The 16,517-nt window shown below is 34.1% G+C and overlaps 1 protein-coding gene across 6 annotated transcripts in view; it reads left to right on the plus strand.

The window, feature by feature from the left end:
- Uck (Uridine-cytidine kinase) overlaps nt 1-16,517 on the plus strand; it is a 329,786-nt gene that overhangs the window by 18,303 nt on the left and 294,966 nt on the right. For all 6 annotated transcript variants that reach the window (XR_011333491.1, XM_069833408.1, XM_069833409.1 and 3 more), the window contains exon 2: nt 10,650-10,809. Coding sequence is in view for 5 of the 6 variants with exons in the window: in XM_069833408.1 (XP_069689509.1) it covers nt 10,650-10,809 (160 nt within the window). In the remaining variant the exon portion in view is untranslated. The remainder of the gene's footprint in view (nt 1-10,649; nt 10,810-16,517) is intronic.

Genomic DNA, 16,517 nt, shown 5'->3' on the forward strand with positions numbered 1-16,517 from the left:
ATAAATTCGTTCAATCAGTCATATTTTGATGAAGGGACACTTAAAAATATGTTTTTCGTGAAAATCATCTTTTTGTTTAAAGATAAATACTACATTATACTATATTTTATTTATTCATTAAAGACATCAGCTCAAAGTATTTGAGTGACCACTAGAGTCCTGAATACAATAAACATGTACAATATAATGTGATTTGAAACATTAAAGAAAAAAGAAAGTTAATTATTGAAGGCAAATATATAAGTGGATTAATTGAAATAGAGATGATGATATAATATTTGAAGAGAATCCTTAAATCTGTAACCGAAATTTCTCTGGTAATTTTCGCTTTTCCAAAAATAATTGGTGTTAACATGTATAATTAACCATCCAAAAATCGAAAATAGCTTTTTTGAAATATTTGTTTGTTTGTTCGTATGTATGTATGTATGTATGTATGTATGTATGTATGTATGTATGTATGTATGTCTGTCTGTCTGTCTGTCTGTCTGTCTGGATGTTTGTTACCTTTTCACGCGATAATGGCTGAATCAATTTATATGAAAATTGGAATATAAATTAAATTTGTTGTAACTTAGATTTTAGGCTATATAGCATTCAAAATAATTTATTTAAAAGGGGGGTTATTAGGGGGCCTGAATTAAATCGAAATATCTCCCTTATTATTGATTTTCGTGAAAAATGTTACATAACACAAGTTTCTTTAAAAATGATTTCCGATAAATTTTATTCTATGCAAAATTTTGATAGGACTGATATTTAATGACACATTAGTTTTATAATAACAATGCTTTTTATTTCATTGCCACCTCAGATTATACGAGTAATAAAGATAAAACGAATGACTGCATTTATTTAAAGCGGCCTTCGACAACAATCAGATTAATATTGATTCAATAATCCTTTTCATACAGATGATATTCATATGTGTTTATAATATGTTAAATACTATTATGAAGAGAGAGTGTTTGTATGTTTGTATGAGGCCATCTTAAGAAACTATTTAATCGATTAGGATAATTCTTTCATCATTGGAAAGTCTAGTTCCTTTGTATGGACATAGGTTTTATGTTACTACAGAACCTCCAGAGTAAATCGAGGACTGATTAAAACAGACTCTTACGCACAGAAAACTTGATATATTTGTACTGTCGAAACTAATGATGAACGAGTGATATGTAGTTAAATTTAATGCTATTAGAATGTAATAAAATTTTATGTCTGCTTTGCGTTGTGTTTATTTATGAACCAATGATAGTCAGGGATGGAATAATTTCACAAATATATTGTACACATGACACATACATATTAATTATTCAGTAAGATAACGGTGCATATTTTTATTTCTTAAATACATACTTGGGTGAGGTACGGTGATGTATACGGTATTTAAACTTTATTTGGTCCATGTAAAATATTACTTTTTACTAGATTATATATATTTTTTTGTCCATGGAATATAATCGTATTTTTACAAATGTCGTAAAAGGCAAGTAGGCCTATTTCACCTGGATCAAAAATGAAAAGAAATTGAGTAAAAATTAGTATTTTTATCTTGGAGCTCACTGGAGCTGTTAATTTTCTAGATTATCCGAGTCATTTTACAAACTGCCATGAAATGGCGTTCTTTTGCTCATTATATATCCACATTTGTTTCCTATGGTTCTTAAAATAATATTTATGTACCATGTTAACTTCAATGTGTTTTTATTTACGTAAACAAAAATGCGCAATGAGGCCAACAATCGTACACAATCCACGCTATAGGCACCGTGCAAGCTCCTCTAGTGGCGACTGTTGTTACTAACTGCAGGACAGCAGCGATAGAGTTGTGCTTGAAGTGTATGAATATACTTAACATCTCAGGTTAAATGATTAGAAATATGGATGATCCTAAAAAGCAGAAAGGTAACGCAAATTGCTGTGTTCTTGAGTGTAGTAATGCTTATAGGAACACACCAAACTATATTGTTTTTATTCATTCCCAAAACAGAAGACAGAAGCGCAACGAGGCTAATTGTGGATCCAAGCAGTACGCAGACGAAAGTAAATAAGGCTACACTGCTTGTAATCATAGTATTATTATATACTAGGCCTGATATAAAAAATATAATGTATAGAGTATTATGTTTATAAATAACCATTAAGTTAACGACAGGAATTTATAATTTAAATTTTAAAAAGTACATAATTATTGAGTTCTTTACATATATATTATGTATAATATTAGCAACAATAAATAACATTATACTTATTTTTAAATGTATTCATATCGATATTTAATTCTTCATTTCAAGTGTTGATGGTTCACCTTGGAAACCAACACCCGCAACAAGAATTTGCGGTATTCATTTTATTGGGAACGAGATCAGGACACCCCCAAAACTAGCATACCGTTCCCAGTATTTTTCTGAAAGATTACAAGAAAAAGAGTGCCTCATCTCAACTAGCTCCGCAAAGATACGAAAGAGACGCAAAAAGAAGAAGAAAAGATGAAAATTTAAGTTTTATGGAAGGCGAATACTCAACAAGTGTTATTTATGAAAATTAAGTAGCCATACAGGTAGAAGTAAATGAAACCATTCTTAGTAATTTTGTTTTTTCTTTCACAATTGAATTGTGTGAATTGTCTACTCAAGTGCCTATTCCATTACATGCCGAACTGAAGTCACATAAGAAATGTTATGACAAGAGTTCAGGAACAGATGATATGTTTAATGAAATGCAAGGTTTCCGAGATTATTCTACAATAAAAAATGAGAGAGAACTACCAGACTTAATGGGAGTGACATTTGTGGTTTATGAATATATTGTTAAAATTGCTGCCAATTGAAACACAATCATACCCGTAGAATCATAATAAGAAATATTTCCAATTCTATCATTTAACCCAAAAATAGCTACCATAGATAGTCGAAACGCCCCAAGATGTAGACAATACATATTCTTTTTTTCCATTTTTATTAGTAGATTTCACATCGAAAGCTTTCGAAAAATTCTGTCTAAGAGTAAGATTAGTAAAGAAAATCGTCTACTCATATTTTCAAATTAAAATGAAAACTGGATTGTCGTATTCTGCTATGAGGTTATGTTCGGAGTTAATCGTACAATTATAATTCTGATGTATTTTTACCGCCACTTTAATGTTGTTGACATCCACAATGGTTACTGTAATTTTGGGTTTTGGCCGAGCGGAGAAAGTATTCAGGAAACAATGCCTGCAATATTGAAAAATGTAGAGTGACAATTAATTGTTCAGAAGTGGAACAGCCACCCAATGTGGATCAGATGGTGGCCTTCAAATCTAAATGCTACCGAGGCGGATCGAGTGACACATTCATAACAACTGATTGCGGATTATTGCCTTTATTAGAAGGTGGTGATGAGGGATCATTGTTGTTACTCCACCGTATCTGCATGATGGTAAATTAACAGCTGAAGAAGTCGAAACTACTTACAGCGTTGCCAGTGTTCGAATTCATGTTGAAAGGTGCATTCAGCGAATTAAAATATACAGTATAACATTTTACACAAACTATCAATTGAACTGCTTCCGTATGTTGATCTTGTTGTTTATTCAACTGTCCAAAGAGAAGTCTGAACCTCACAAGTGATACCAACAAAGCACCACTTATGAGGCAACTAGGCCAGAATATCATGGGGTAGAGTGACCAGTTCCTTTTCCCTTCCATTGCATATATCGCCGACTGGCTACATATTACACTAGTCAGACTTCATATGCATATAAACAATATTTTTCTTCCTCTGACACATATCGTCAAGTGAGATGTACAGCCTGATAACAGATGTACATATCAGCCAGAACCTCAATCAGAAGTAGTATGTTGATATCGTTCATATGTATTGTGTTTTAGAGAATTTGCAGTCGCCCGTTATTCGGGAAGTGTAATTAAGACTACTTTTAGAATTAAATCACATTAAAATACGTAATTTATAGAGACATTAAACACACATAAATATTATACACGTCATGACATCAAATATAAGTATTTCAATGTTTTCGTAATATGACAGTTCACCCTCATTCAATGGTCTGAAATCTGATTTAAATGCCAAACAACTACACTGATATTTCAGGAACTTTGTAGCATTTTACACTCCTCTAGCAGTACTGAACTTTCCACTAAGTCTATTAAATAATTAAAGACTGGAGATTGCTGGGTTTGCAGTGAAAGACCTGCCCTTGGGCAGAACACTATGAATCAATGAACCCATTCTTACTAATATTACAACTTTTTATCGGCAGAAAGCTGCATGTAATTTCTATATCACACATGACTAGTGAATGACTGCGAGCCTGTGGTTTTAGGAATTGAGACACTACGTGGCGCCACCAGTACGATTTTGAGACCCATGCACGGTGCCTATATTCATATTGGTTTGGAATGGTTTGTTAAGAAATGTATGCAAGACTAATTTAGAAACTTGTTAAACGAATTATTTTTGCACCAAAAACGAATGCTCCCTGTACCAAATAGTGGTATTTCAATTATATAGCCTATTTTTTTTATTGGGTTATTTTACGACGCTGTATCAACATCTAGGTTATTTAGCGTCTGAATGATATGAAGGTGATAATGTCAGTGTCCAGCACCGAAAGTTACCCAGCATTTGCTCGAATTGGGTTGAGGGAAAACCCCGGAAAAAACCTCGACCAGATAACTTGCTCCGACTGGGACTTATAGCCTAATTACTTCATAGTTCCATCTGGTATTGTATGACATTATGACTGAGATACCTATTGTTAATTGTTTTTACTCTAAAATTATGCCATAACAAGCAGAGTATATAAGATCTCGTGAGCAGAGGGGTGAAGTTCGAAGTTTGAAGTGGCCTATACACCACAAATCATGCTCAAGATGTTGTTTTGCTAATTATTCAATATGAAGTGTTGTGCACTATACAGAACTCTAACCTATTAAGTATACAACCTTGTCAGTGATCACATCGTGTCTTTAGAGTACCTAGTGTGTTATAATTCTGAGGTTATTTTCATTGATTTAAGTATGTTGTGGTGTGAGAGGATATCGAAGTTTCATCTTATATCCTTATGTAGGTTGGACTTTAAATAATGTGTCTCATTTTGTAGGTTCTATATAGCATTCGCCTACATAATGTAGATCAACCGGGTGACGTGCGACCAGCACGAAGGCCATGCAACACGTGGCAAACCGTCTCGCATACGCTCGGCAGTTTTATTATTACTGAACTTACCAGGAATATAAGAGGTGTTGGAAATGATGACCTTCTGCTACAACACATCTCTGATATCTTTTAGGGATTTAAGGATTTTAATGGCTTCATAGGCTGTGGTTTTAGAGACACCAATTTTTTGCGTGAGATGACTGAGATATTTTTATGAGGTGTGACCCAATCTTTCTCATATTTCATCCAGGTTTTCCTCAGTAAGTAGGGTACACAACGTGATGTTTTGCTGCTTTTATTCAATATTGACCCAGTTTTTTTTTTTTTTTTTTTTTTTTTTTGTATATCAGCACGCTCCATTACATTGGAGTAATACTACATGCTTTACATAAAATATTACAATAATTAGTTATATAATTTATGACATGAGAACAAGATATTTACAATTTTGATTGCGATCTTGAAATTCTTATAGATACAAGTGTTGCCTAATTGTACTTCTTCTACTTTAGGTTATCATCATTGTTTATATTATTTCTAATTTCAATTACTGTTACATTTTGCCAAATTCTATGGATTTTATAAATTTTCTGAAGCTTCTAAGGTATGTTGTTGTAAATTTGTCTAAATGTTTAAAGAGGTTGCCTATAGTCTTGACATGTGGAACAGTAACATAGAAACTCTTCTTGCAAATCATGTTTTTACCTTTCCGCAATCACTCCTTTCCGATAACTCTCTACCATGAAAATTCTTTGCTTTAATATAAATTTTAAATTTCTGTGGTGCTATGTGAACGAACTAATCTATACACTTCACTAACACAATCAGAAGACTAACACGCAATCTAATGTCAACACAGCCACTTTAACAGATTTACTGAAATGGACTGTTGAACGTTTGGGAGATGGTTTGCCGCAGGTTGCTAGTTTCGTGCCAGTCAACCTGTATTATGTAAACGAATGCTCTGTAGATGACACCACGCGATTGTACAGTTTCCCTAGAAAAGGATGAGACGATTGAATGTTCCTAAGTCTCAGATGTAAGACACTGCGCATGATCGGAGACCAGAGCACTGATACACAAGATAACGAATATTGAGTTACTTAAATTCAGGCTATTTGGTTTGTTACTAGCATCGTTCCGAAATTCACTTCAAAAACTGCAAAAAATATGATAATATTACGTAAATAAAAGATAAATATATACATAAATCGTGTAGTTAAATCGACAATGGACCTTCATGACTAGATCGACACTCTGCACAGAAAGGAAAGCTTTCGTGTCGTTTCAATAGCTCAGACGCTAAGACTTCTGTGTCTAGTGTAGAAGAGTGCGAGTTCGATTCCTAGTCTGCACAACGATTTTTTTTTGTCTAAATAACTTTGAAATAGCTAAATAACGTTGAAATAGAGTTTTACAAAGTCCTCAGATTAAGTGTTAATGATCACAGACAATACAAAATTACAATTTATAATATTGTAAACGTTAATCTAATGAATGCATTTATACATACACACATACAATGTAAATGCATATGTATTAAAAACTAACAATTAAAATGAAATTAAAAAATATTCCTAAGCCACACAGACAAACTTTTACAAAGGTTTAGCGTCCTTAGGCTATGTCATTTGTTGAATAGTTATTACAATATTTTATTAGTAGCTTTCCCATATGTGTAAGAAATGCACTCGCACAAAACAATTTTTGTTAAAAGTGTGGCTTTGGATTATTTCATTCTCATCCCTTCAGTTGATTTTAACTATTTTATCTACGTGTTTGCAATAGTGTTTAATTTAATGTGCATTCAATTTTATTCGTGTTATGATTGAATGAAAAGGCACTGTTGCAGTTATTGACTAATTACATATATTAATACTAATTATTAAATGCATCTGTTAAGTAACCAATTGCAGTATCTTTTGCAATATCCTGAATGTTTAAGTTGTCAATAATATTTCTGTACTATATACTATAAGACATTAAAATAATTTGCAGTAGATTTGGGATCCTCTAGTTTATAATCACTGGTTTTAATGAAAAAATATTTTCTTTCTTAGAATATCTACAAGTTTAATTTTAATAATATTCCGAATAGCTTTAATTGCATTATCTGAATGTTGTACTTTTCTATTCAGATGTATTCTACGAGTATTTCCCTCTTTCATAATTTTTGATAAATTACACCGTACTTCTTGTATTTAAGAACATGAGGATCATTACATTGCAACTCAATACATATAGATTCTTCTTTTTAATACATGAGATTTTGAAGTCCCTGCGTTATCTACATGTTTTTACTTTTGGATTTTTTCACAATATTGAGTGGAGAACATCCACTAAAGTGATTCTGAAATTAAAGTGAAAAATACAATACATTTACTCTTAATATCAGTAGTACCAGTACCATATATGTTGTTCCAAGATTCATTTTGTAGACATAAATGTAAATAGTCATTAGATACAGCATTTACGACCCTTTTTTAGTTTTTAAATTAATATTTTGAAATTGTTCAGTGACATTGGAAACATTTAGGATTTGTTTATCATGTTCAGACAAGCCATTGATTATAGGTTCTGTCGAATAGGAATTCAGTCTAATTTTGTGTACAAAACTTTTATCAATGGCTATGCTACTTCAGCTTGTATGTAGGCGGGAAAATGACTCTACGACTAAAGTTTCCAGTTTCAAGGAGTGAATTTAATTTACTTTTACGGAAAAGTTCCGAGAGATAATCTATGTTTATGTCACTACAGATCACAAATTCCATATGAGATTTCTAAAGTCTTTTCTTCACAAATTCAATGTTGGCTATAAATATTAATAAATAATGTAAGAAATATGAATGATTGTAGTTAGAAGTCTGATTTACATTATAAAAAGCCAGAAGTTACATTCCGCTGCAAGATTCGAACTTTCGATGTTTGACCTATTCAATGCTTATGTTAATAACCTAGAATTTAGCTGTAGCAACGTGGTGTCATAACTTGGGATTTGTTTACTTAATGTAATTAGATTTAATTTGATTAGTTTCGCAACAATAATTGGACTTCAGTTATATCCTGTTATTTAAATATTTAATTTACGGTTGATTTATTAACTCTTACTGTGCAAGATGCCCCTTATTTCAATAATTCTATATCACGCTAAATAGTCATTGTCTACACTAAAGTATTATCGTCATCCCTCATTTCTCATCGTAATGCGAACCGACGTGACATGAGACATCGAGTTATAGCTCTAGTTGAGGCTGGATATGGGGCTAGATCTGCTGGCCATTTGGTCAGTGTTCCTGGAAGTACAGCCGCGAAGGGGTTCATCGTTACAAAATTCAGGGGAGGTCGAAAATCGCCCTATTCCTGGGCGTCCGCGGATTTCTTCATTGGAAGAGGATGCTCCCTTATTCGAGACAGTTCGACGGACCCCTTTCGGACTGCTAACGAAATAAGAGCAGCATCTAACTTTCCCGGTTCTTCATAGACTGTGATCAGCAGGTTGAGGAACCGCGGTATTAGGAGCCGGAGGGCTGCGCAAATGGAAATATTGGGGGAAGCACAAGCTGTCGACCATCTTGCCTTCGCTACCAATCGAGTGGATTTCGATTGGAGAAATGTATGATGGTATGTGGACAAGATTTTAAGTTAACGGGTCTTTTTTTTGTTTTTTTTTTTTTTTATGATTTTTGTTTCAGGAAGAATACTTTTAACTTCCAAGTAAGATTTATTTATTTTTTGACGAGGTTCAGCCCACTTGTAGACCAAAAAATTGGGCATAAATTATTCCATATTTTTCGACAAGTTATACAGTCGAGGAACTCTGAACAAATTAATTACACCTGAATAAAAAAAAAGAGTTCTACCTGGGATCGAACACGAAACGCTTCGGTTACACGGTGGAACCGACACGCTACTATATGAGCTACCGAGACAAGACAGTGACAGCCGCAGTCCAGAATGTAGATCCGATAGCAGGCATTTGCCATTCGGTACAGAGAAGCAATGATATTTTGTTACCCGAGCTATGTTGTGAAATCGTGGCCTTAAATGGCTGTCTTCTTCGTGATCCTTATTCTGGTCCTTGTCCTTGTGGTCCTGTAACAAATTCTTGTTCTATTTGTCATGGTACTTATCGTTATACGTCGATATCGAGTGAACCGCGCTGTAGAACTTTAACTTCCGACAACCAAGAATCGTCTCATTCTTTTTAAGGGTAACTGTACCTTGCTCTGCCGAGAATCATGGCAGACAGCACTCAGGCTCAACTGCCTGTTAGGGGAGCAGTAGTGCATGTGGTGTTTTGAATTCGATTTGTGTTTCGTTCATTTAATGGATAAATAAGTTATAAGTTGGACATAAATAATTTCGGTTAGTGTTCTCTGAGAAAAGATTTTATACATTAACATTAGACAGGCAGGCCTGTGCTGTTTGAAAATGCCAAACAAATGTTTCGGTTATACCGAAACACTTTTGCCTGAAGGCAAAACAAAATTCGTTGGTTTAATAAGAGTGAGAAAGAACGGGAGAATCCTTTTTTAAATAATTATGCAAACATTTCAGTGGTTTGAGCAAGAGAAACTAGCATCAAACGCTTTGATTGACATGGCAATAAGAGAGTTCGAACTTACCAGGGTCGAAAAAGAGAAAACAGCTCTGAACATTCTCAGAGAATTAACAAACAACGAGAGCGTATTGCTAGAACTGGACAGCATAGTCGAGAGTTAATATGTATGTTAGCATTCCATTAAGTTCTAAATATAGATTATGCTCATTTTAATGATATTCAAATAGGTAAAACAGATAAAATGAAACGCAAAAATGAGCTAATGGAGCAAACGGATTATGTTGTTTTGCTGGAAACATTATTTCTGAGAGTCAAGATCTCCCACAACCATTGAAAAACTTATAGTAGTGTATCCGTTATCAACACACATTTTAAATAATATAAGGCAGTGCAACACCTTTTTCCAAATGGTGCCATTTGGTGACAAAGGCTTCTTCCAGTTGAGAGAACAATCCTCTGTTCTTACAAATATATTCTGTTTCAGACACTGTTAGTTCGTAATAGCAAGCTTAAAAGTAGAATTAATTGAACAATTCCAGAGTGTATTGCATAGTAATAACAGTTTCATTCATACTTCTGAACACAACTTTAAAAATAATTCAGAAGCAAATGACTTATAACTTATAATAAACTAATTAGGTCTATTCATTAATAATAACAAAGCTGTATTTGGAAATATAACAGATTTAAGTCAGTGATATTTATTTATAACAAGTCATGCAGCAAAGCGCATGGGTATGGCTAGTTATTAAATATGATCAAATTTAAATATTTAAAATATTTCCAGGATACATGAGAATAATGTCATTACTTAAACACTGTCACAACTCTTCTTGCATTGTACAGTTAATATGTTCTATTCATTCTATTTCAGGCTGTATTAAAATATTACAGTGTTATTTATAAAATCTTTATTTTTCAGTCCACTGTGTGCAAACGCATCATGGAGAAACTGGGACAAGTAGACATGGATCATACAGAAAGGCAGGTTGTGTGTATAAGCCAAGATAGTTTTTACAGGGAGCTCACACCTGCAGAAAAAGCTAAAGCAGAAAAGGGCTTATTCAACTTCGATCATCCAGGTAGGCATACTCATACCTGAAACTTACTTCATTCACACAGATTGATAGAGAATGATAGAAGTTGATGTACTGTCCACATTCCAGCTTTGAAATCCTGGCAGAATGCAGATCAGTGATAAGGGAGCATAAGTACAGTGATTACTAATTTATTGAATACTTACTCTCATTTATCTTGCAGCAGGTGAAATGAGTAAACATTTTAAAAAAGTATGTTAGGCCTATATATTTTGTCAGTAGAGCTAACTGGCAGTTTGGTTGAAGGTTTGTTTCTGCAGTAGTTTCTGTTTGCAACCATTGTGAGCATGCGCACGTCAACTTTGTTCGTGCAGCGATAACTTCAAACTCTACTTGCTGATTAAATGCCACGCATTCTTGCAGCATATCAAACTGTCATCAAACAATTTCCTGAGGCCAGGAAGATTTGCAGATCAAGCACAAATCAATCTCAAATCATATATTTGTGCATGCACATTAGGGTAGTAGAGCTTTACCTTTATCCAATCGACTGGCACATGCATACTTTTTGCATTATATTTATGTTTCCATGCTTATCTATATTGGTTATTAAAATTACTTATTTAAATAGCTTTTAAAGAACTCAGAGGTTCATTTCCGTCCTCACACAAGCTTGTCATCAGTCCCTATCCTGAGCAAGATTAATCCTGTCACTAGCATCATATCCCACCTCCCTCAAATCCATTTTAATATCCTCCCATCTACATCTCGGCCTCCCCAAAGATATTTTTCCCTCCGTCTACCAGTTAACACTATATTGTCGTTGTTCCTGCAATAACTCCTATGTAACATAGCCTATTTATCGATTTTCAGATTTTTGCTCTATTAAATAACTTAAATAGTGATACCAGCAAATAATAAAATCTCCTATATGTAATTATATTTCTTTCTTTCGAAAATGTAAGAATTCATGATCTCCTATGTACCACTGCCATAGAATGAATAAATCTGTTTTTTCTTCCTACTGAAAAATTTTATATTTTGCACATAGCAGTTACTGCAGGAACAATGACGATATGCATTTCTGGATTCACTCATATGTGTTACATGCCATGCCCATCCCAAACATCTGAATTTAATGTTCCTAACTATGTTAGCTGAAGAATACAGTACGTGTAATTTTCTATTGTGTAACTTTCTCAATCTTCTGTGACTTCATCCCTTTTAACCTCAACTATTTTCTAAACACCTTATTCTCTAATGCTCTTAATCTGTTCCTCTCTCAGTATGTAACAGTCCAAGTCTACTGTACATTTCACTGAGACACATTTTAATTAATCAAACTAATTTCTTGGAAATACCAAATTCATTAAAACTCTTCTCTTAAACTTATCTTGAAATCCTTTTATAACTGATGAAACCACAGTGATGATCCCCAGTAATTTCATCCACATATGGAGTTGATCTTCTCAAAAGACTTACTTACTTACTTATTGGCTTTTAAGGAACCCGGAGGTTCATTGCCACCCTCACATAAGCCCGCCATTGATCCCTATCCTGAGCAAGATTAATCCAGTCTCTACCATCATATCCCACCTCCATCAAATCCATTTTAATATTATCTTCCCATCTATGTCTCGGCCTCCCCAAAGGTTTTTTCCCCGCTGGCCTCCCAACTAACACCTATATGCATTTTTGGATTCACCCATACGTACTACATGCCCTGCCCATCTCAAATGTCTGGATTTAATGTTCCTAATTATGTCAGGTGAAGAATACAATGCATGCAGCTCTGCGTTATGTAACTTTCTCCATTCTCCTGTAAATTCATCCCTTTTAGCCCCAAATATTTTCCTAAGAACCTTATTCTCAAATACACTTAATCTCTGTTCCTCTCTCAAAGTGAGAGTCCAAGCTTCACAACCGTACAGAACAACCAGTAATATAACTGTTTTATAAATTCTAACTTTCAGATTTTTTGGCAGCAGATAGATGACAAAAGCTTCTCAACCGAATAATAACAGGCATTTCCCATATTTATTCTGTATTTAATTTCCTCCCGAGTGTCATTTATATTTGTTACTGTCACTCCAAGATATTTGAATTTTTCCATCTTTTCGAAGGATAAATCTCCAATTTTTATATTTTCATTTCGTACAATATTCTGGTCACAAGACATAATCATATACTTAGTCTTTTCGGGATTTACTTCCAACCCTATCGCTTTACTTGCTTCAAGTAGAATTTCCGTGTTTTCCCTAATCGTTTGTGGATTTTCTGCTAACATATTCACGTCATTCGCATAGACAAGAAGCTGATGTAACCTGTTCAATTCCAAACCCTCTGTGTTATCCTGAACTTTTCTAATGGCATATTCTAGAGCAAAGTTAAAAAGTAGAGGTGAAAATGCATCTCCCTGCTTTAGCCCGCAGTGAATAATGAAAAGCATTGGATAGAAACTGGCCTATACGGATTCTGCTGTAAGTTTCACTAAGACACATTTTAATTAATCGAACTAGTTTTTTGGGAATACCAAATTCAATAAGAATATCATATAAAACCTCTCTCTTAGCTGAGTCATATGCCTTTTTGAAATCTATGAATAACTGATGTACTGTACTCGTATACTCCCATTTTTTCTCCAATATCTGTCGAATACAAGAAATCTGATCAGTAGTCTATCTATTACGCCTAAAACTTCACTGATGATCTCCAATAATTTCATCTATGTACGGAATTAATCTTGTCAAAAGATTGTTGGACAAAATTTTGTACGTCGTCAACAAAAATGATATTCCTCGAAAGTTACCACAGTTATTCTTTTCCCCCTTCTTAAAAATAGGTACAATTATGGACTCCTTCCATTGTTCTGGTACAATTTCCTTTTACCAAATTGCAAGTACAAGTTTATAAATTTCGTTATAGATAATGCTCTTCCACCATCTTGTATTAATTCTACTGGAATTTGATCGATACCTGGAGAGTTGTACTTTTTCAGATTTTCTATCACAATTTCGACTTCTGAAAGTGTGGGTTCAGGTATAAATGGCTCAGCAGTTTGTATTTGAATTTCGTGCTGATCATTTTTATTTGGCCTATGTATATTTAGTACTTGCCCAAAATAGCTTTTCCATCTGTTCAGGACTGAATGAGAGTCTGCAAGCAAGTCACCATCTTCATCCTTGATCATGATTACCCTTGCTGATATCTGTTGTTAAATTCTTTTATACCCTTATATAAATCCCCAATGTTTTTATTCTTACTATTCGTTTCTACCTAATTCAGTTTTTCCTTCACGTAATCTCTCTTTTTATTCCTAAGTGTATGAATTGCTTCCCGTCTTTCATTGAAATAATTATCTCTATTCTCCTCAATTGGATCCTGTAAGAATTTCAATTTTGCCTGTTTACTTCTATCTACTACAATGGAACAATCTTCATCAAACCATGGTTTCTTTTTCTTAGTTTCATGATAGCCTATGCTCTGCTCAGCTGCAATTTTGACATTATCTCGGATATTGTCCCACACGCTATTAACATCTAACTCTTCCTCAGCTTCGTCGGAAGTTGCTAAAGCAGCAAACCTATTTGAAATTTCAACCTGATAACGTTGCTTAGTTTCGTCGTCCTTTAATTTCAGAATATTGAATCTACTAATAGCTCGTTGCTCTACTTGCTTGGCTACTGATAGTCTTTCCCTTAATTCTCCAATTACCAAATAATGGTCAGAATTACAGTCTGCCCCCCTGAAAATTCGAATATCTATTTTACTAGTATGTCTCCGTTTATCTATCAAGATGTGATCTAGTTGGTTGTGTGTCATTCCATCTGGAGAAATCCAAGTATATTTATGTATATCCTTATTGGGAAATGTAGTACTCTTGGCAATTACATTTTTTGATGTGGCAAAGTTGACTAACCTAACTCCATTGTCATTACTGCTTATGTGTAGGCTCTCTTTTCCAATTGTTGGTTTAAAAATACCCTCCCTTCCTACTTTAGTGTTGAAATCCCCCAATAAAACTTTCATGTGATATCTAGGGAACTGATCAAAAGTATGTTCCAATTCCTCATAGAAGCTATCCTTTATATGGTCGTCTTTCTCTTCTGTAGAGGTGTGAGCATTTATAACTACGATATCACACCATCTACCCTTAAGTACTAAATACGATAACCTGTCACTGATAAATTCGACCTTTTTACTGCTGATTTGATTCTTTTATGTACAAAGAATCCTGTTCCTAATTGGTGATTAATGTTTCCTTCCCCATAATACAACAAGTAATCGCCTACTTGTGATATGCCATTCCCATCTAACCTAACCTCTTGTACTCCCACAAAGTCTTTTCTATATCTAGCTAGTTCTTTTGCTCTTCTCAAAAAAGTGTTGGACAGAATTTTGTATGACGTCAATAAAAGTGATATTCCTCAAAAGTTACTACACTTAGTCTTCACCCCCCCCCTCCCCTCCAATTCTTTAAAGATAGGTAAGTTACAATTATGGATTCGTTCCATTGTTCTGGTAAAATTTCCTGTTCCCAAATAAGAAGTACAAACTTATATATTTCACTAGATGATGCGTTTCCACCCTCTTGTATAAATTCTGCTGGAATTTGATAGTTACCTGGAGACTTGTACTTTTTCAGCGTTTCTATCGCAGTTTCGATTTCAGAATGTGTGAGTTTGGGTATAAATGGCTCAGCAGTTTGTATTTGAATATCATCCTGATCATTCCTATTTGACCTATGTACAGTCTTAGAGAAAAGTTTTGTTGCACAGATACTTTATAAGTCCCAGAAAGGAGGGGGTATGCATGATTAGAGGATGAACGACCTGGTTCACAAGAGGACTAGTTGAGGTAATAAAATTAGTTTTGTTTCGTTGTATATCTGAACATGCGCACTGCCTCTTTTCTGGGACTTACAAAGTAACTGCACCACAAAACTTTTTTATAAGACTGTACATTTAGTATTCGTAGTTGTCCAAAATAGTTTTTCCATCTGTTCAGGATAGAATGAGAGTCTGCAAGCAAGTCACCATTCTCATCCTTATCATGTTTACCCTTGCCTGATATCCTTTCTTAAATTCCTGTATGTCCTTATATAAATCTATAATGTTTTTATTTTTACTGCAGTAGAATTCCTCGTGTCCGGCAACTGTCGGACAAAGCCAGTGCCAGATAAATGATTTTGCTGGATAATTGGAAAATACGTTTATAGGTTATGTAAAGACACATTGTACTGCAGAAACATTTTTTTTCCATGTTGAAATCTAGTAATTTTCATATAGATAATTAAAAATAAATTTTTGAAATACATACAATGTTTATTTTTAGTACTGAATTAGGTAATATACATTCATCAGTTCATAATTACTGTAATACAGTAATACATAATAGCGTAAAAAATGCTAAAAGTTTTCGTAACCTTATGACAATATTACATGGTGGTCATGTGAGTCATGTCATGTGAAGAGCAGTGTAACCAACATCACAGCTATAAAGACTATGAAGTATTGCTCGATGATTTGAGCATGAGAATATTTCACTTGTGTTTTGCGGAATCCATTATGCAACAGGAGTGCTTAGCGGTAATAGCCATGATACTACCCATCACTCGAATGAAATTTTTACACGCTGTAGGAACAGAGAATTTAACACTTTTGTATTTAGATTCATCCAGCACCCCTTCGAAACGGGCGAGTTCAAGTGTTAAATTGAAAGGTATCGTCTCTGCGCATTCTTTGGAAGGTCCA

This window comes from Periplaneta americana, chromosome 8 (genome assembly GCF_040183065.1).
Source record: "Periplaneta americana isolate PAMFEO1 chromosome 8, P.americana_PAMFEO1_priV1, whole genome shotgun sequence".
In the NCBI taxonomy this organism is placed as follows: domain Eukaryota; kingdom Metazoa; phylum Arthropoda; class Insecta; order Blattodea; family Blattidae; genus Periplaneta; species Periplaneta americana.